This window comes from Erpetoichthys calabaricus, chromosome 7 (assembly GCF_900747795.2).
Source record: "Erpetoichthys calabaricus chromosome 7, fErpCal1.3, whole genome shotgun sequence".
NCBI lineage: Eukaryota > Metazoa > Chordata > Cladistia > Polypteriformes > Polypteridae > Erpetoichthys > Erpetoichthys calabaricus.
In genome coordinates, this window is record NC_041400.2 from 157,706,567 (window position 1) to 157,729,589 (window position 23,023).

The 23,023-nt window shown below is 36.3% G+C and overlaps 1 protein-coding gene across 7 annotated transcripts in view; it reads right to left on the minus strand.

Annotated features, from left to right (window-relative positions):
* Nucleotides 1–23,023, minus strand: part of wdfy3 (WD repeat and FYVE domain containing 3) — a 355,632-nt gene that overhangs the window by 147,661 nt on the left and 184,948 nt on the right. For 6 of the 7 annotated variants that reach the window (XM_051930197.1, XM_051930198.1, XM_051930195.1 and 3 more), the window contains exons 12-16: nucleotides 17,545–18,002; nucleotides 11,758–11,841; nucleotides 7,168–7,345; nucleotides 5,119–5,333; nucleotides 2,939–3,051 (exon numbers count right to left, since the gene is read on the minus strand). In XM_051930197.1, the coding sequence (XP_051786157.1) occupies nucleotides 2,939–3,051; nucleotides 5,119–5,333; nucleotides 7,168–7,345; nucleotides 11,758–11,841; nucleotides 17,545–18,002 (1,048 nt within the window). The remainder of the gene's footprint in view (nucleotides 1–2,938; nucleotides 3,052–5,118; nucleotides 5,334–7,167; nucleotides 7,346–11,757; nucleotides 11,842–17,544; nucleotides 18,003–23,023) is intronic. The other variant, XM_051930199.1, reaches the window with a different exon arrangement.

The following is a 23,023-nucleotide window of genomic DNA, read 5'->3' on the forward strand; positions in this document are numbered from 1 at the left end:
CATGTTCAGGTACTGTTTCTGTCTTGCACTCTGTGAATGCTGGGAATGGCTCCAGCTGCCCCGCAAAACTGCCCTGGACAAGTGGGCAAAGAAGAAGAAATTGAGAATGGAAATTAATTGGGCGGTTACACATTCAGTTTAGGAGATAGATCTAGACCACAGCCCCCTAAAGTATGTCTATTGTTATTTTTGTTCAAGTCTGAGTGAACCATGGCTGGCTCATTGAACACTTTGCTTTCATTACAAAAAGTTGCATCCTTGAGGCTCTCTCACTGGCTTATCAATATATAAAACCTACATCATGGTCAATATAATGCAATTTCAATCCATAAATGTTAGCATTTTTCACATTCACTTACTCACTAGGCTGATGAATTTAACTTAACCAATGTTTTATCTCAAACATTGTTAGAAGTGATATATTAGGAAAATGCTGAGAGTGTTTTTTAATTTAATAGCAACACACTTGTGGTGTTAAAGGGATTAAAACATTATTGCTATAGCTGCAGATATAAAATTTGTGCAAATGACAGCCAAAATGTATTAGGCTTTGAGTTATTATTGGAACTATGTTACAATTTCTGCTTAATATATGCTTTTTACTTAAAACATATCAGTGAGCCAATTTGATTTGTACAAAATGGCTTACTTATTGAAATCCATCAAAAACTAATTAACACTACATCATCTACAAATGTGTGAAGCTTATTATTTTTTTGCTGTAAAGAGAACAACCCCAATTTCCTTAAAGTCTTCTTTTTTCATTAAATCATGTAACTTCTTATCCTGATACTTGAAATAAATTAGCACCATACTTTTAACCAGTCACTGATTTTCTTAATGCAGATCACATAATATGATGAATAAAATGCATATACCACTTCCCATTTTTTCACTCTCTGCTCTCTGTTACTAGGCAGTATGGTCATAGATTCATTAGTTTTACATCTCTTGGGATAAGCGTATGCGTGTTCAATTTGTACATTCTTCCCAAGTAGTCAAAACTCCCCTTAGATCCCAAAGCCACATCCTTTAGGTTGATTGGCAACTTTCACTTGGCTCAATATAAGTAAGAAAGGAAGGCAAAATGGCACTGTGATTAGAGCTGCTGCAACACGGTTTCAGAATTTAAAGATAAAATCCCAACCTTACATTATATCTGTGTAGAACTGGATGTTCTCCTAGTGTCTGTTTAGGCTTTTCTATAGGTATTCCAGTTTCCTTCCACATTAAAAAAATAAGAAGTTAGGACTGTAAACTGGCGTAGTATGAGGAGACATGGGTGTGTGGACAGATGTTTACTGTGATGGACTGGCATTACATCTAATGCAAGCCCTGTCTTGTGAATGATGCTATTGGGATCGGCTATAGACAATCCCAAACAATCTAATAATAGGTAACTCATTTAAATAAAATGCAGAGTATAGATGCATGATTCTCCTATAATAATCACCAAATTGTCCTATGCAAATATTAAAAACGTTTACGGAAATCATTAATCTGAATCTGATAACGAATTTGATGCACAAGGAGTACTTATTTGGCACTAGCTGATGTGGTGTAATATGTGTAGATGTATTGGCAACATTTATGGAATGTAAATGCTTAAAAACTAGAATTTCCACCATTCAGAAATGCCAATCAATAATTAATAAAAACATTTTTGCCTTAATATCTGCTATCTATAATGGGACATTTCAAAAGTTTTCTTAAAATAATGAAATACATTGCCAAAATGCTAAAGTTTCACTTTAATTTATTGTATCTTTATTGACATTTTCAGTGTTGGACTGGTGTCCTTTCCAGGGCTGGCTCTTATATACTGCACCTAGTCACACATATGCGCTTGGAAAGCTCATCTTATTGTAATTCCAACCCAAACCAAGGGTTGGCACTGTCACCTAATGCTTCTCCTTTTCTTCCTACAGATCGGACAACCCATTCTACCTGACCACCCCTTCCAGTCTGGCTTCCTCAAAGCCACCATCTTCAAGTTAGTCAGGTTCTGACTACCATCTGGAAAGACATTCAAGCCTTGTTGCTATTTGCCTTGCTTCTCTTTTTCCTTTAGGCCAACAAAAATATGGGGTTCACCTTCGAGGTGCCCCCACTCTCTCTCTGTCTGTTTTGTTACTATTTATTTATTTGCTTATTTAATTATATATATATTAGTACAGCAGGGAAACAGCACTACTTGTAAGCCACATAATTAGGTTCTAAACAACAACTTACTTGGAGATAACCAAGGTGCTAGAAAGCAGTAGGTAGCCTTCTAGTGGGAAATAAACCAGCTAATGCAGTATATTAGATGCAATTCTTCTCACAGCATGAATTCAGAAAAAACAAATATAAGAACTTTCAAACATATTCGAACAAAACAAAAAAAAATTTCAATTTTATTGTCACTGTACTATTAATATCTTTCATGGTCACGTGAACGCAAAGGTAAACAAAATCAAAAAATAATCACAAAATACAACGAGAATCACTGAAAAAAATAAATAAATAAATAAATAAATACAAATATAATAAGTAAGCTGCGGTGGGTTGGCACCCTGCCCAGGATTGGTTCCTGCCTTGTGCCCTGTGTTGGCTGGGATTGGCTCCAGCAGACCCCCGTGACCCTGTGTTCGGATTCAGCAGGTTGGAAAATGGATGGATGGATGGATGGATAATAAGTAAGAATACAAAATACATTACAACTCAAGTTCCCTTTTCATGACATGTTGTTACATACCAACACATACATGTATTTACTGTTTGCTGTTTAACACTAACATTAATTTAACTTTCCATGATTTTTACCATGTACCTCCAAGTATAGGTGGAAAGGAGACTCCACTTGAAAATGCATATAACAGAACACAAAATACAGACTGTTGACAGTATAGTATCCATCTTTCTGTAACAATTACAAAAGAAGACATATTTCACTTACTTCTCATTTCAGCCTCATAACTTAATGAGCTTGGTTTGTGAACTCTGTATTGTTTTAAGAGCTTCTTATCCCATGCACCACAGTTCAATGGATTTCCAAGTCGAAGAAACTCCCTAATTAAAAAAAAATAATAACAAACAAAATGTACGTTTTAGCTTGGCACTGTTAACAAAGTACAAGTCATGTTTGCATATATTTCTATTTGTGTCATTTATGTAGCATGCTGCAACACTTGAGAGTATATATGTAGAGAGTAACAGTTACATTTTCAATATAAAGTGAATCAGTAAGCAAAGATTAAACTAAGGGGTTATAATCATTCTACTGGAACCCTTTATCAGCTTAAAAAATGTAAAATGCATTAGTTTTGTTTAATCTTTGATGAGGCCAATTTGATAACTTTTTTTTTAAGAAAAACAGAATTACCATATATACAACATATATAATCATATATATTATATCTATATATATATTTCAGCATGTCTGTCTGTTGGTTGGTTGGTTGGTACGTCTACATCAGTGTTTTGATTGGCTGAACGAAGCACTGGGAAGTGAGTGACCAATCGGATTAAAAGAAAAGCTCAAGGAAGTCACTCGACTGAAGAAGACGAAAATGCAAAAAGAAATAAGATTTTGGATATTTCAAGTGCTCAAACTACACCTCAAGAATTGCCAAAAACGAAGAAACCAAAAAGATTTTTTACTGAAGAACAAAAACTGTGGAATAAACAGCGACGTGCAGTACGACAAGGTAGTCGTGCCCGTCAAGGACGGGCTGCAGGCAACTTTTATCAGTGTTGCAGGGTAAAAGTCATTAAGTGCAAAATTATTTGTACCATGATTAAATTTAGTAATAAAATGTTTTTTGTTATTTGTGTTCAAATCTCGCAGCAGAGACAAAATGAACGCTAACGAGTTGCAGCTTACAGAAGCAACCGCATGGAAGAACAAACACAATTGGTTCACGAAATTGAGCGTCTGCGATTGCAACAAAAACGTTCTACTGCCACTGAAATTGAAGTTGCTGAAAGACGTGAACATGAACGGCAACGACAACAAGAAAGTCGGTCAAACGCAACTCAAGTTGAAATTGTTGAGAGAACAGAACAAGAACGTTTACGACAATGAGAGAATCGTTTAAATGCAACTGAACGTGAAATTGTCGAAAGAAGAGAACAAGAGCGACAAAGACTACGAGAAAATAGACTTCATGAAAACGAGGAAGATGCAAATTCAAGTCATCAACAAGATCACATTCCAACTCGAGAAAGTCGAGCAAATGTGTCTGAAATTCAAGCTCAACTTCGAAGAAACACTGTATGTTGCCTTATCTCGAGCAACTTCAAGAAAGAAGATCAAGCTCTTAGTTTGAAAAGATTGCCACGAGGATCAAGATGGTCTTTACATCAATAATGTAGTGTACCCAGGGATATCCACTTAAATACTTGAATAAACATAGTTTACGTATTCATTAAGTATGCATTGATTGTGTTAATGATTCATAATTTTATTTTGATAAAGATAAGTCGTTCATTTTATGGCATGTAACACTTTCATACGTGACTTAAACTAGAAACAACTTTCATTATGTTTATTATTGCCTTGGAACTAAGATCCATACAGCTCAGGTGGTAGAGTGCACACTACCCTTGGTCGGTGATTCGATCCCGGATGCCGGAACAAAGTTAGGACCTAACACCACCTACTGTCCGCCTGGGTTCGAATCCCGATTTGTTGTGTGGCACAAATAACAAAAAAGATTTTATTACTAAATTTAATCATGGTACAAATAATTTTGCACTTAATGACTTTTACCCAGCAACACTGATAAAAGTCGCCTGCAGCCCGTCCTTGACGGGCACGACTACCTTTTATATATATATATATATATATATATATATATATATATATATATGTTTACTGTAAAGTAAAGTATCTGAATGTGACAATGCACCCAAGTGTGCCCTCTGATGAAGAGTTGGGCTGTCTGGGATTATTTCTTGTTTTTCTCAATAACATGTTAATACCTTAGAGAAAAAGGAATGATTATTTGATCCATTTGTAATTATCGTCAGCCAAATGTTAAAAGAAATATTGTTACAACTTCTTCACATCATCATTTCCACCAGTTACTGGAACACTACAGTAATTCTAAAAGTGCAATTTACTTTGTCACTTACCTTAAGACCATTGGCTGTAAAGCCTGTGATGCCAGGCGTTCAAACATTCTTTGCAATGGTGGATGCAGAGGATGTTCCTCATCGCCAAGTGCAGCACTGCATCGTTGTAGCAATCTTGAGTGAAGTCCTGCTTCACACATGATCTGTTGGTTTCTCTCTGAATGCACTAGTGATTGCAAGATGTTTGCAACTGCTAGCTGGAGATCAAGTGCATGCTGGGAAAATAAAATATAAAACTCAGTGAACTTTGCTGTGAAAAAAAGAAATGATTTACTTTAAGAATTTATCACAACTTCAAAGAAACATCAGTAAAACTGCTACTCACAAACAAAAACATCATAAACCAGTCTTGTGTATCACCACTCACCCTTTCTCATAGTATAAATAGAAACATTTTTTGCAGCCGTAACAGCAAGTCATAGTGTCAGACTGTACATCTACTTCAAAAGACTAAACAAAAACGTTCAACAATATGGATCTTAAAGTTAAAAACAAGGTTCACACATTTGGGAAAATTTTATATTCAGTCAAAGCAAAACAGGAGAGTCCAATAACTTAAATTATTTGATTTCCCACACATATTTTAAAAATGTATCAATGAAATGGTAATGTGAAAACAACTTAAGAATTAACCAAAAAAAACAGGATCTAGCTTGCTGTTAGTCTAGCAGTACAAAATAGCAATGTGCATTTTTACAACAAGTTCTACTTCAGAAAAAGTTTTCAATACAACTAGCCAACATTGACTGCCTGGTGAGATCTTGGCACACCATTTGTCATATTCTCTCACTTTCCCAGTGCCTTCATGTTGAAAAGCAGAATTTATTCTAAGAAATCTAACCATGTAAATGACATGAATAAACCTTCCAAAAAAAAAAAAAAGCCTTTATCATCATTAATATCAAATAGGAAATTCCTCCTATTTTGGGGTATCTGAACTTTTTATAGCTTAATTTAACAAGGCCACACATTCTGGGTGTTGTTATTAACACTACCAAATTCCATACGCTGAAACTGTGGACTCTAAAAACATTCCTCTGTGTTGTGGTACACAGTCCCTTCTGATGTTCACAGTCTCCCTGTTGATTTTTGCATCTGAACTATCTAACCAATTTCCACAGAATGAAACTCAGCAGACAATATCATTAAATTTACTTCATATTGAACAAATGTCATTGCTTTGCACATATAACTGTGTCAACTATAAATGTGTATAATTATTCAGCACCTCATAACTAGTCTAGTAAAGTCATTGTTAAGTATCTCTGATTTTGTCATATATTATGCTTTTAAATGTTATGCTTTTTTCCTTAACATATTTAATTGGAAAAGCATGTATAATATAAAGTGTAATTAATCTGTCATACAAAATGTCCCACGGACATGGGCAATATGATCTGAAGTACTGAACATTAAAGTTATTATTATTATTCAGGTCCATCCATTTTCCAACCCGCTGAATCCAAACACAGGGTCACGGGGGTCTGCTGGAGCCAATCCCAGCCAACACAGGGCACAAGGCAGGAACTAATCCTGGGCAGGGTGCCAACCCACCGCAGGACACACACAAACACACCAAGCACACACTAGGGCCAATTTAGAATCGCCAATCCACCTATTCCCTACGTGGAGTTTGCATGTTGTCTGCGTGGGTTTCCTCCAGGCGCTCCAGTTTCCTCCCACAGTCCAAAGACATGCAGGTTAGGTGGATTGGCGATTCTAAATTGGCCCTAGTGTGTGCTTGGTGTGTGGGTGTGTTTGTGTATGTACTGCGGTGGGTTGGCACCCTGCCCGGGTTTGGTTCCTGCCTTGTGCCCTGTGTTGGCTGGGATTGGCTCCAGCAGACCCCCCGTGACCCTGTGTTCGGATTCATTGGGTTGGAAAATGGATGGATGGATTCAGGTCAGCCATTTAATAAATCCTGTGAGTCACAATGCAATGTGTTATTCATAGCTAAGATAAAGGAATATGAAATATGCTTCTATGTTATAAAATAGCTTGATGAACACTGACTGAGACATTTTCTATTTGACACATCTCAATCCCTACCTCTGGTTGGACATCTGAGCTGACAGAGGCAAGTAAATCAAGCGTGGCGAGTACAGCTCCAGGGTGTATGATGACCAAATCAGATGAAAGAGGCACAATCCCTGAATTCACCTTTAAATCACCAACTCCTTTGAGGGGCACATTTGGCACAGAAGCTGACACGACATGATATCCATGTCTTCATTGATGACAGAATAAGAAAAAAAAAGACAAAGTCACATATAATGTAGATACATGTATATTAATACAATAAATAAAAATACTTGTGTCTTGAGATACTGTAATGTATATGCAAGTTACTTTAGGTGTCTGTGGTGTGATTTACAGTTTATTATTTACAACCTATAACTTATTTTTTCACCTTGAAGGACAAATTTGACGGATAAACAGTATATGCAGACTTACTGTAGTCATCCAATCAGAATAAACAGGTCTTCCTTTAAAGTCACTCTTCTTCTGTGAAGATTTTACTGCTTCACTGAGAAATTTCTCAAGTATTAGTAGTCTAACAATAATATTGTAGTTTAAACAGAAAAAGCTTACAATTTTCTTTAACACACATCTTTTCTTATGGACCATTACTCTCCTGCCTTGTCCTGCCACAGAGTTATGTTCTGGTTGACTTTTCAGAGGTCACACAATAAGCATTTCTCGGCATAACAATGCACATTACTACATTGGCACAAACATACAATAAAATGATAGTGCCCTTTGGTATTAAATTAATAGTACTTTTCTCACAGAAATGTTTCATAATAGTAATTCATAAATAAAATTATATTCTCATAACCATTATGAATAGTGAATGGATGCATAATGCATTAGGTTGCATTTTCAAGAATGTGCAATTTAAGTCAACACCGAATGAACTGTCATGGTAACATTGAAAATGTCAGTGTCAAATACATTGGAAGCCAAATAAAACTGAACACACAAACATGCTGGCAAATCATTAAACATTAGATTGGTAAAATTAATTTGCTGTCTTAAATGACATATGGTATATATGCTAAATAAAGGAGCGATGACTGCACAACCATAACTTGTTCTTTTTGGCGTCTGCAAGTTTATTCCACAGAGATGTTAAAGGAAGATACTAAGTTCTAAAATTTTAATTAGTGAATGACATCATCATCAACATTAGAAGATCTGCACTGGGAAGCAGAAGAAATAACACATTTGCTTTTCTAGTTATTGGATGTTCGCCTACAACAAAATATCAAGCATACGGCATCAGTATGCAATATACATCAGCATTCTAGACCAATGTATAGCAAATGAAGAACATATTAATTTTGGATCTAAAAATGTTTCTTATCTCACTGGAAATTTAGATTTTATGCCATACAATTCAGTACCTTGCGTTTTGTTAACATTTTGTCTGTATAATGGTTACTAAATATTTGCAATGAATATTTGTATTTCAACCCTACACCTTATTTCGGTCTACACCAAGCCTGCATAACAACCAATTATACCAATACATCTGCATTGGCAGCTGAATTTTACTTTCTTATTGTTACTCAATTTGTTTTATACATGCTGTACTGTTACAGTATGTGTATGGCAAATATTGGATTATTTTGAATACTGTAAAAGTTTTATTTCCGCTTAATTCTACCATGCATGTACAATATGATTGCTGCATTTCTGTAACAGTTGGACTATCAACAAATCCTTTTCATTATACTGGAAGGCATAATGACAACAAGTTGACATGAATACTATGTCTCTTTGGGTTTTATTTCTTATAATCTGGATTATTTCAAACACTCCAAACAATGTGTGGTTGGACATGTTGCTATTTCTGATTGTCTTGGTGTGGGTGTATGTCTGAGTAGCTCACATGCTAGTCAAGAACTGGTTCCTGCCTTGTAATTAATGCTTCCAAGATTGATTGTGTATTTCTGCAACCCTGAATTGGATTAAGTCAGGCTGACAATGTTAGTGTGGCATGTTAATTTAATGCATTTTCAGCACTATCACTTGTTAATGAACATCATATCATGCTGGTCTGATCCATGCTTCCTGGTTGAACCAAGAATAATGGCTTCTCACTACAGGTAAGTTAAATATTTGGGGACATAAAAACTCTTACTAATCACATTTACTTTTCAGTAATCTACCTGTATATCTAAGAACCAGATGATCATCATATTTATGACAGACACAACAGAGCCAAACATGAGTTTGTCAACATCAAATGCGGTGAATTCCAGAAAAAGAACTACCCACAAGGCGCATCAATGTTCAATTATTCACAGAGCAAGATGACTTTAAGCCCTGGACATGATGCTAATAAATGTCTAGATTGCAGTAGTTGTTATTGGTTTTAGAAGAATTAAACACATTAATATGGTGCATAAAAGACTATAGAAATTCTTGTTCAATTAAACTCACACTACTGTTTTAATATTTATTTAGGCAAAAAGAAATTAAAAAGAAGATTTACACAAAATGTAGTCATAAACTTGCTTCCTGACAAAAATTACACAGAAGAACATAAACATTCTAAAAAACAGACTTTTAAATTATTATAGGGTAATAAGGGTTGTAGAAAACATACCCTGAAACTATTCAGAAAGACAGAGCATGTCTCTTCTAACCCGAGCAACATAAGGGTTTCAATTAAAGACAAATCTTTTTTTCCCTTTCTTTTTAATTAAGAGTTCAGATGTGACAAAATGCAGCAGCAAGTCTTAAACATTTGAATTGTTTTATATGTATATTACCTTCTCTTAATAATTATAATTTGTGAAACTGGGGAATGTTCTGAAGAGCTTTGTCAAGATCTTTTGTGAGTAAAATGTATTAGAATTTTCTTCACATTTTACTTCTTTCAAATTAATGTTACTAATTGCTTCTGTTCTTTTGTTGTCAACGTCTTGCTGACGTCATGTTTCTAATGTCTCATTTCACAGCTTATACATCAAATGACGACATATCAGATGCTGCCTATTTGAGAGGCTGGGGTTGCAGTAGAACTCGCTACAAATCAAAGAAAGGAAAGAATATACAACAATTTTGTTGTTTTAAAACAATTTTGTTTCAAATTTCAGGTTTTCCACTAAGCAATCCAGTTTATGATTTTTAAATTCTCCTTTAAAATAAATTTTGCACTATCATTAATTTGCCCTTGCTTCTCCTATGCAATCTCTTTTGAGTGTTTTTATGTTCTGCCAACTGTATAATATTTTACTAGTGATGATTCACTGTTTGTTCATGGGAAGATGCTCTCGCTGGTTACAAACCAAATATGGACTCCACTGCATAAAGCTACAGAAACTCCATTAAATATTAGCTATCAAAAATGTTAGTAAACACAAAAACATTTGGCAAATGTAACACTGTTCTTTGGCAATGAACAGTGTTGCTCAAAAGTTTGCAAATTCATAATATAGTTTGTGAAATACATTTTAAAATTGAATTTATTGTTTAATCAAAACTAATCCTTAAATATTTAAAATGAAAAGTATGACATCCTCATTCATGTTAAACAAGCAGCAAATATGACATAAGACCATACATTTCCTGTAATTACTAATCAGCCTCTCACATATTTTTGCCAATATGTCCTTGCAAAACCACATCAACTACTCCAGATTTGTCGTCTCTCTTGCATGAAGAGGCCATTTTATATCTTGTCACGTTATTTGAAGTTGACGTTTCGCCATTTCAAAACATGAATTCATATGAGGGTTAGATGCTCTTTTCTATTTTAATTTTCAAATGACAGCATAGCATTTAAAATAATGTTAATCCTACGAAGCCATCCTAATCCATGGGTAAACAAGTGGCTCCAAACCATGATGCGGCCACCACCATTGTTGTCTGTAGGGATAAGGTTACTTTATTGATCGACAGTGTCAGGTTTTTACCAAGAAAAAAAAATTTTTTATTGGCAAACAGGATCAATTTTTGATTCATCCTGTCAGGAAATGCATGAGAAATCAAAAGCATTATCTTTAAAGTATGTAATTTGAATAGGAATTTTCTGTTTTAAGAGCAATGTAGATTGTGTCTTACATTAGAATGAGAATGATGACTTACATTCAGGTCTTTTCCTAAAGTTCTCTTATATCTCCTTAGACTGCGATCTGTTGCATTGTGCCAACCCATGTGGCAAAGACTAAAATTACTTTGCTTCATACCTTTTTATGTTAGAGGGCTTTCTATACTAAATAATTTTAGTCCTTGTTTAAAATTACCTTATTGCCTGAGTGAATAGAATTTGTGATTCAATTACTCTTGCACAAGATGGGAGTTATTTTTATTTTCCTTTTCTAATGTATAAATGAATTCCACTAAATGATATGTACAATCTGTAGATGCAAATCAAATGTTTTGGTGGAAGTATGGAATAGTTTTGATTAAACAATTATCTCAAAGTAAAATATAAAATTTTAAGAATAAAGTGAAATCACAAACTTTCAAGCAAAACATGAAAACAACAAAGCAATGATCAACATGCAGAATAAGGTAGGCTTGTTGTGACAGACAACTAAGACATTCACAGATTTATTTTCACAGAAAGGGAGAATAATCTGAGACAGATATAAAGAGGGAAAAAACACCAATTTCAGGCAGTACCTTTTTCTGGACAGAGCTGGTGTCCCCCAAGGAGAGGGTAGGGAGGTCTCGTGTGTCAGGCAAGGAGGAACCTGCTCAGCACGACTAGATACACAAGACAGCAGATGACAGCCAATGAACATAAGAGGTTAAGAGATAAACAAACAAAAAAGGTAGGAAGCTTGTTAGTTTTCTGCTTTTGCAAAAGCCACTGAAAACAGCAATAAATAAAGACAAGACAGAACATTACAGTCAGGGTATACTTCAGATACAACATGTACACATGGCTAAGGTGAACAACACACTCATTCTTCAACAACCTGACTATAAGAGCGCAGAATAGACAATAATAATACATACAGATCTGGTGTCTGCAATATTGCACTATATCCTAATAACAACCATTAAGGGCAAGAAAGGCAGAAAGTTAATACTATAACTATATATATATAATAGCAAAATTTTTCATCATAAAAAGGCTGAAAAAATAATTGCTATAGCAACATTTTTAAAAGACGAAATTAAATAGGTTTATTATTATTAAAGTGTTAATCAATTATTAATCATATATGTTACGTATCATGAGTTTATAAAGTGTCCTACAAATATTTATTTCAGAAAAGGGCATTACAGTATATGCAGTGTGACAGCATGAAACTAAGAAAGACTTTATAAAGAAGAAGCCTAGACTCACTAGTCTCATTTTTGAAGGCTAAAGTATCAAATACCACAAGACTTTGGCCAAACTGAGATTAAACTTTTACCCCACTGACAGAAGTTTCTAAGTTTGCCATTGCCTTTTCAGAACCTCATTGTCTGCTTCCTTCTGACTATAATCAAGACAAATACAAAGATTTCCACAAGGAGGATAAGTCCTACTAAGTAGACTAATGAAAAAGGCGACTCAAAAAAAATATCAAATTAAGGAACTGACACTTAATATGTGGCGACTAGATACAAGGCAAAAGTTAGCTACTTTAAGAACTAATCAGATGGTTTCAGTGTAATTTTTAACCTTCCACAAGTTCTTAGTAGCTTACACAGGTAACAATAAGAATGCACTGCTCAAAGGCTGACATATCTCAAAGATCAGGAGTTAATTCAATGACTCATATCTGAAAAGAACTTTACTTGATTCCATCAGAAAGCAAATTCTAATAATTGTTTATGAATGGCTTTAAAGGCATTAACAAATTAGAAAAAATAAGATCATATGAGGGTTATTGAAAAGTTCCTATGCTTAATTTAGTGTCCCTGTTTTTTAGCATATAGTACTTATACCAGAGATTAAAAAAAAACAAAAACTTCTGAACATCCTCAGAAAAATATTTATGGTTAAGTGTACAAATAGCTTATGGTTTCTTTCACTTTGACACTACCTGGAAATTGGTGACCTCTCCTAAGTGTAATGAAATTTACTCTGTACAAGAGGTGTTCAATAATTTAGACTAAATTCATATTACCAGGCTAAAGTGATTCAAATTTGATCTGTTAACTTAATCTGAATGTGATGTTTTCAGGGCTGTGTGGACACAGAAATCTGATCTTTTCATATCAGATTTGAGTAACTTTCATATGTGGATACATATTGTGGCGAAGTGACATGAATGAGAACGGTCATATCAGAATTTATGCGTTTTTTTTTTTTTTTTGCCTTGTTATTATCAGCTAGCACTGGCATTGCAACAGAACAACAATGGAGGAGATCTACAGCTGGAACAATAGTCACAGTCCCACCATTGCTGGTTCCTTTTTTGTACCCAGGCATCTCTTGGTGCAGCAGTGTCTGGAATAGCTGCGAAAACAGCAAAAGCTAGCTGTTATTTTTTTTTTTTTTTGCCTTCTCGACCTGAGCAAAATGTGATGAATATACTAGCTATGAGCTTATCCATTTTGTTGGTTTTAATACCATAAATCATCTCACAAATATGATGTTTTTTGTAGTTGGTGATGCAAAATAGTTGTAGAAAAATATATTGATGTGCAAATCCATGCTGTTTTGGAGGACTGAATTTGTCACAGGAGATCAGGACATGTCTTTGCATGCCACACATGCAGTTTGACATCATTTCATATAAAGCACTCAGACAAACAGGATGGCAAACACATCCATCTGTATATGATGAAATTGACCTGTCAGTAAATTGCTTACAAAGAAAGGGAAGAAGCCAAAGGAAATCCATAAGAGGTTTAATGCTATGTATGGCGATGAGACACCTTCGAAATATAAGGTGAAGTTTTGGGCCAGGCAATTTAAATGGGTTGATTGCAGATAACCCCTTACATGAGTCATCCTGTGGAGGTATTTTCACAGGAAATATGCCAGAAAGTGGATGCCATGATTATGGAAGATAATTGTGTTGAGGTTATGTTATAGACCTTGAACTTGGCATGTCAGTTTCTATTATCTATACTTATTTGATGATGTCAAAGGTCAGTTCCCAATGGGTTCCCTGAATGCTGACACTGTATCAGAAATCACGTTGCCAAGAATTTGGACACAACAACATGAACCTTGTTAGAGAAAATCCCATCGAAATTTTCTCACATATTGTTTTTGGGAATGAAATGTGGGCTTACCACCATGAACCTGAAACCAAACAAGAACCCATGCAATGGAAACAAAATGGAGCCCCAAGCCCCAAGTAATTTTGCATTCAGCAGTTGGTTAGAAAAGTCATTGTGACAGTTTTCTGGGATAAAATGGGAATTCAATGCCACACAAGTTAACCATCACTGGTGGAACCAACACTTCAACAATGAAGTTATTAGAAAAGGCCATCAAACAGCAATGCCATAGAAAACAGACAGCAGGCAAGTTGCTGCTTCAGGACAATGCACCATCCTACAAATCTCAAAAATTGAAAGCTGTTATCAATGGATGTGGCTTCATAGTGCTAAACCATCCTTCATACAGTCCAGACCTGGGCCCCAGTGGTAATTTTCTGTTTCAAAACTGAAGAAATTCTACATTGATGGTGATTCCCCAATTATAATGACATCTTTGGGGCGGTAACGAGTTAGATGGAAGATCAAGGTGAATCCATCTATTCCGAAAGGATTAAATCAGTAAAGTCAAAATGGACCAAGTGTGTTGAAGTCAAAGAGGGATACAATGAAAAATAATGAGGTGAGTTTGACCATCAGACTTTATTTTCTTAGTCAGGTAGATAAATTATTGAACACCCCTCACACTTATTCATCTGTCAGTGAGAACTATTTGTCATCAGTGGTTGTGTTTTGCATCTTCCCACTTGCCAGACCAATTTTGAACACCTCTAATGAGTTCTATACACTTCGGCAGGTTACAATATTGTACCAATATGAAATGTACAAATAGTGATGTGTTGTATCATTTTTAAAAGTGAAAACCTAAAGATTGACATCTATTTGCCTTTGCTGTAAAATGACAAACGCACATATTATAACTTGGTAGCAACTTGCACATTGACAGCTAGGTCAACAACAGCTAGCTAGCAAACCTTCAGACTAAGGGATGCAATGCTGCAAAGTCCCAGCGAGCTACTTCACAAAAATGGCTTGAAAACAAATAAATAAATAAAAATAGGGGTGGAGACTTTTTGAATAACTTTGATATCCCTGCTCATAATAAACAACACTTGTCTTTTGAAAAGTCATTTAAATATACAACACGGTAAAAGCAGAAGATAAAGAGAATAAGATAAGTTTGGAAGTTTAGTTTAATGCAGAAAAAAACATTCATTTATTTAATACAAAAGATTATTCCATTAGATTTGCCATTAAATTGCTGCATAAACCTTTCCGGAAGGTTTTCTTTCTTGACATTTGCAGGAGTTGAGTGTTAACTACTCACATCTAGGCAGTTGCAATCAAACTGGTAACACAACTGAAATGAGAATAAACGGCTGAGTTGGCTTGTTACTATTCTCAATCTATGATCCCATTTTTAGAAAAATTAAAAGTACAGTGATCCCTCGCTATATCGCGCTTCGCCTTTCGCGGCTTCACTCCATCGCGGATTTTATATGTAAGCATATTTAAATATATATCGCGGATTTTTTGCTGGTTCGCGGATTTCTGCGGACAATGGGTCTTTTAATTTCTGGTACATGCTTCCTCAGTTGGTTTGCCCAGTTGATTTCATACAAGGGACGCTATTGGCAGATGGCTGAGAAGCTACCCAACTTACTTTTCTCTGTCTCTCTTGCGCTGACTTTCTCTAATCCTGACGTAGGGGGATTGAGCAGGGGGGCTGTTCGCACACCTAGACGATACGGACGCTCGTCTAAAAATGCTGAAAGATTATCTTCACGTTGCTATCTTTTGTGCAGCTGCTTCCTGAAACGACATGCTGCATGGTGCTTCGCATACTTAAAAGCTCGAAGGGCACGTATTGATTTTTGACTGAAAAACAAACTCTGTCTGTCTCTCTATCTCTCTCTCTCTCTCCCTGCTCCTGACGGAGGGGGTGTGAGCTGCCGCCTTCAACAGCTTTGTGCCGCAGTGCTTCGCATACTTAAAAGCAAACAGCCCTATTGATTTGTTTGCTAGAGATTGTTTTCTCTATCTATGTGACATTCTGTGCTCCTGACACGCACTCCTTTGAAGAGGAAGATATGTTTGCATTCTTTTAATTGTGAGATAGAACTGTCATCTCTGTCTTGTCATGGAGCACAGTTTAAACTTTTGAAAAAGAGACAAATGTTTGTTTGCAGTGTTTGAATAATGTTCCTGTCTCTCTACAACCTCCTGTGTTTCTGCGCAAATCTGTGACCCAAGCATGACAATATAAAAATAACCATATAAACATATGGTTTCTACTTCGCGGATTTTCTTATTTCGTGGGTGGCTCTGGAACGCAACCCCCGCGATGGAGGAGGGATTACTGTATTGCTCAACCAGTAAAAAAAAAAAAAAAAAACCACAATATAATATTAATGGATTCTATGTGAGGTCATTTATCATTCATTATAGATGCCTCTTGCTTTTAACAAGTATAACTGGCAGTGGAAAAAAAAGAGACGCTGGTGATGACAGAATGAACTAATAAAGGTCTACATATGTATTAAATATTAAAAAAAATCATAGAATCTTAAAAAAGTTTGTGTGTTTGTTGGGGGCAGTATTAGCTAGCTAGAGGGGGGTCGCAAAAACCTGAAAAGGTAAAGTGAAACTCTGTTCATTCATCCATTTCAACACCATGTAGAAGGCTGAATGCAAACCCGAAAAAGACATTAGCACAATGCCTAATCCCTTAAGTCACCATGGGCCAGTTTAGAGTCACCCAATAGACTAATATTACTGTACATCTTTGAGTTTTGGGGTGAAAAATAAAGTACCTGGAAAACAAAATATGGAGCATATGGGCAAACTCTATACTCAAAGTCTTCTGGAGTTGTGAAGTTATTTTAACTGCTGACTCACTGTGCAGTTTTAATAACAAATCCCAAAGATGTTCAATGTTAAATAGCAAACCAAAATTGTCTATGTCTATAAATGTGGCAAGAAATGGCTCGACATCCTGTCCAGTTTTGGTTTCCTGAACTGGGCCCTATTATGCCTGGAGAGTTACCGGTTCTACACAACCCTGAAGTGAACAAGCAGCTGAGAAAACAGATAGCTATATAAAATAATCCTACATTGTGATCATTTGAATAGGTATGTGCAAACACAAAGTCAAAGGATTTTACAACATAAAAAAGTGAAACTGCTAATGCACTGTTCAGACCAAAAAAAAGATTAAAAACAAAGATCTTGAAATAGCCATGACAGAAAGTAAAAACCCGTAATTGTGCAATTTTTACTTATCATAAATAAGCAAATTACCTGTCAAAAGAATCTGTGGCCATCTTATACAGGTAGATGAAGAGCTTACTGCAATGTCTTAGGGTGGGAGATACACTATCAATCGTGATCAGATCATCTTCTAGCATCCTCTGGAAAGGCTGGGAATTGGAAGGGAAGACTGTAGCAGGACTGATTTTCTTTGAGTCAGAAAAGCAGCCCAAGAGCCGCACAGCATCAGCCAGCTTCTCATACTGAATCTCAGTGCGAAAAAAGTGTGAGTTAGCAGGCTCGTATCTCATTGCTGCAGTCAAAGTGCAGAAAACCATGTGTAGCAACTCAAAAACTTGGTTTTGGTTAACTTTTTCCCAGCCACTTTTTGGAGGGCAGCACAAGGATCTCTCCATGGCAACAAGCAAAGATGTGACATAAACGAAGCCTCCAACCTTCCGGAAAACTGTCCTGGTCCGATGGCTTTCACGCAGAACCACAAGGAGTGCCTGAGTAGGGAGAACAAATAGGTGACAAATGAGAGTAATGCTGATCTAGCATCAGTAGCTCTTGACCTTCTGTTTGACAAATGTTAAATGATACAAAAACATTTCATTCAATACAAATAAAATATGAAAAGTAATTCAATAAATACTATTGGAAATTATTATAAATCATAAATAACACCCAACTCCAATAGTCCAGGTAGCCATATAAAGTCTCATCATTAAACACTTCCTCATATACTTAATAGGTGTGATTTTTATTTGGAAAACACAAACAAATATACGTAAAACGGCAACAAGTGGAATGAAAGTAATTTTTTTACAAAGTAGAATTAGAAATTACAAAGCTTTACTTTCACTGTACCAGAGCAATGAAATTGTAAAAGCTATAACTGTAAATGGTCCAAGTACATCAAGCAACAACAAACAAATAACATACCATAACTAAATAAAGGGTGAAAATTATTATACACTAAAGTAATCAACATACATACTGGAAGTAAATATTATAACGGTTCTGTGAGTTTTTAAAATTCTAATGGCTCAAGATAAAAACGATCTGCAAATCTTTATTTTCTACTTTTAATGCTCTTGTATCACCTGCCACAGGGCAGTAGTCTGAACAATGAGTGACCAGGATAGGAAGGGTCTTTAATGATTTTTCTGGCTCTGTGTAGATCTTCCATGAAGGGCATAGAGTAGCCAATGATAATCTCTGCAATGGATATTACCCACTACAGAGGTTTTCTGTTTGCTGCTATACAGCCAGCATACCATGCTGAAATACAGTATGCTAAAACACACTCGATGGTTGAGTAGTAGAAGGTCAGCAGCAGCTTCTCCTTCATTTCCACTTTCCAGAGAAATTCAGAAAATGCAGTCACTGCTGGGACCTTTTGACCACTGGCAGAGTATTTCCTGTCCAGGATAGGTCCTCAGAGATGTAAGTTCCCAGGAACATAAAGGAGGTGACCCTTTCCACCAGGTAGAGTGGGGCTGGCTCTGATCTGTGCCTCCTTAAGTCAATGACCATCTGTTTAGTTTTGCAGGTGTTGAGTGAGTGAGAGCTTGCTCCTGGAGCACCAGATTCTGTACTTCATCCCTGTATACTGACTTATCATCACCAGTTATGTGACCTACCACAGCGGTTACATACATAAAACAGTAATACAATAGTGTTTTGTAAATATTAAATGACTAACAGTATATAAATTAACAAGAGGGCTACGCCCCCTGCTCGCTTCGCTCGCCTACCCCAGGCGTTTTGAACCCGTGCCCGCTGGGCAGCCGTAGTTTCAGACACGCGTTATAGGAGCTTGCGTTGTTTTGAACCCGTGCTTGCCCTGCTTCTGCGGTTTGAGACGCGCGTTGTAGGCGTATATCCGTCACTCGAGCTCGTTCGGTTTGAACCTGTGCCTGCTTTGCCTCTGCAGTTTCAGACGGTGGGTCGCGTTCGGCGTTTTGTATGATCCCAAGCAGCACATTATTCCTAACTTCACTCCGCAGTAGTGCCACACACAATATGGCGGTGATGCCTGCGCCATCACTACGCAATAGTGCCACTCACAATATGGCGGCAACGGCTGCGCCTTCCGTATTATGTCGGGTTTTACCATGCTGTGTAGGCGCCTTTGCCTTTCGTACTTTCCCGCGCCTTCCGACACGTGATGTAGGCGCCTGCACCTTCCAGGTCTGCCTCCACTGTGTGGTGTGGACGTTTAACTGTTGTTTTTTCAGCCTTTATATTTTGTATCTCGCTGTGCATGTGTTTCGTGCCTAGGTTTTTTTGAAGCTGTTGCATTCCAGTTTTCATCATCTGTAACTTGCTCTCCATGTGTTTGGCCCCGTTCTTTAACCTCTTTATGATGTTTTACTTTGTTTCCTACTGTCTTTTATTTCTGACCTTGCTTTATCCTGCTTGCGGCATGTCAGACGGTTCGTAGTCTCTCCCGTTTCGCTCTGGGGCAGGGGGGGTTTTGTGTGGCACCTGCGCACGTTCGTAGTCTCTCCCATTTCACTCTGGGGAGGGGGGCTTTGTGTGGCGCCTGCGCACTATGTCTCCTGCGTCCACAGGCAGGTCCCTGCGTCCATATCTGGTTTACCATTCTCGGTTAGTAATATGAATCAAGCAATGTACACTATCTCTTCATGCTGAGAAATAAAAAAAATGCTTAAACTGTCATAAAAGGGTAGGTGAAAAGTGCCAACAGCTTGTCCAAATTACTTGGCTGGAATGACTGTGGCCTTGTTTTCTGGCTTGTAAATATCATGATCTTACACCCAGCCATTAACAAATTGGTAATGTGTTTCTAATAATGCATAACTTTTAAACTTGCACATAAAGTATGCACTAATGCTGCATTCCATACATCTCAGAAGTCAGATGTCGGAGTTGGGAATGACATTACATCCGAGCTAAATGCATTCCAGTAAAACAATTGGCAAAAGAACAATATGGACACCCCCAGGAAAAACTTTCTTGTGCTTGCTCTTTCAGAATACAGACAACTACTGAACAACGCATTTAGCAGTGTTTTGGGCATGCAAACAAAGTAGCAAATGTCCACAGGTAGAGGTTGGACAGAATTGTGTGTATAACTGATTTAATGGATACTAATAGACAGAAGTACTAATAATAATAACAAGTATATTATAGTTTTCACTAAGATTCACAGAGTATGTCACCATTTTGGATTGATATGATAATGTGAAGTCGGACAAATTCGGACATGACAGAACAGCACTGAGTTTCTAAGTAGGAAGTCCAAATTGTGGGGACATTGCAGTTGAAAATTCTGACTAGGAATTTGAAAACTACAACATCCCAATTCAAATGGAGCGCAGCACGAGTCCAATTGATCCCTATCATTTATTAAGCTCAACTTGTTCACACAGCATTTCTTTGCATCCCAATTCTGTTTATCCTGGTATAATCCCTTCCCCATTTTTCCTTCCTTTGTCCATTTGCTTTGCTTTTATAAAAGCATTGAGGTTTTACTGCCATGTAAATGAAAGTTTGTTTATGGGGTCAAAAATTTTGTATCACGTTAAGTTCAGATTTTTAATCTACAAAATTCAAAATGTCTAGAAAAGTTGATTTTAGCATGTTTGTATGTGTGTGTCTGTGGAAAACCAAAATTGATTTTCATGTCTTAAAATCAACTGTTTTTTTGTGTAGTGTCCCAGCATAGATAAAATCTTTCAGAACAAGTGGTTTCAGAGATATCTGCCTTTAATGTAGAGACCTATGTAAAATGAAAATTTCAGAAAAAATTGACTTATCTTCTTCAAACAAGTTGCATCGTGTGTGCCTTGTTATAGGCTCCTGGTTTATGTTTTTTGGTCCAGTTTGCTACTTAACTCCATATCCTTCAAAAACTGTCTGCCATGTATCCAATGATAACTGCTTAAAAATTGTTTAATGTAACCAGGATTTTTGTAGTCTGCTCTGTTTAGTCATGGAAAGAGGCGTATTGATTTGCAAAATTTCTGCATGACAAGTTTTTGAGATACATAATTTTTTTCATTTCATAACACATGTAAATACACACAGGGACATACATAAGTGTGCACAGGCATGCACACATACTCACCTTCATGCAATTAAACATGTGAAAATAGCTTACAACAAACCAGAGCATATGCTGACGGTGAAGAGAAAGAAATGAGCACACACACTCCTAGATCTGTAAAGGTCGACGTAGACATACAGTAGGCATTAAGCCACACAATCTGTCTATCTGTGCAGTTTATTTACTTTATTTGATCCAATGTGTTCAGTTTCTATTAAATATTAATTAATCATTTGTACTGTACTGTATTATTTCCAATGAGTGATTTCCATCTGCATCAATAAAATGTAATTTACATGGAAGTGCCAATTTTTGCAGCATGTCACTACTACTGAAATTACATGCTCTAAACAAACCAGTATAACCCTCTAAAGATGGTGTTCATGTCTCATAATGCAATGCGGTGTGACACATCGTTTGATCCCTATAAAACAGGAGGCATGTTTCAAAGTGTCATCCATAACCAATGCAGAAGGATAAAATAAAAACAGCATCACATACAAGCCAAAAAATTAAGTAATTTTACTTATTCAGCCAAACACGATTTTCCACTATATTTGGCAGAACATTTTAACTACATGAAAATATGAAGCATCCCTAGTACTGTAGGTTTATGACAGCACTACCAGCTGTTGATCCCCCCCCCCCCCCTTTAGCTTGTTATATTCAATTCAATTTAGTTTGTTTTTATATAGTGCATTCCTTTAGAGAAGCTTGAGGCCTTTTAATGTGCTTTCTACTTGTTTATAAGGTAAAGGTAATTGTTACTCTTCAACGGACACAAAAAAATGTTAAGATAGATTAAGGCTTCACCGTATAGTCACACCAAAAGGCAAATTTAGTGGAAAATCTGAAGTGTCATGTGTGCTGTGCAACTTATTCTATATAAGGCAGAAAGTCAATATTTACATTACAAGTCATTGCTGTCCTATTCACACAGAGCTCTGACTCCACTAAAGCTGACAATCAAACTTTACTTTTATTGACAGACAAAATAATCACAGGTGCTTTATCCCACAAGATATCTGTCAGAATAGTAAAGATAACAATGTTAAATATTTGGTAAGAAAAATGCATTTTTAGCAAATACAGGAAAACTGTTTAGTTAGCCTACTTAGCAATGTACCTCTTGAATATAAATTAGAGGATCCCATAGACAGCTACACTCAAAGTGCAATTTCTGAAAATTTGGTTAGAGAAATTAAAACAGATAAACCTGTGAATTTTAAATCAAAAATGGATATGACTAAGATGGTAGTGTGTTGATTTTTCAAAACTTTTAGCTGTTTTGGCAGTAGAGCAGATGAGAATTAATTTGTAAACTTGACATTTTTCCCTCTTCTGCTAAATGGTACAGTACATAGGCTGTTGAATACAACTTTAGTCCTTAGTACTTAATACTTTTACTACCATTATGTCTTCATCTAGTCGTTAATCCTTCCCATCCCTAAT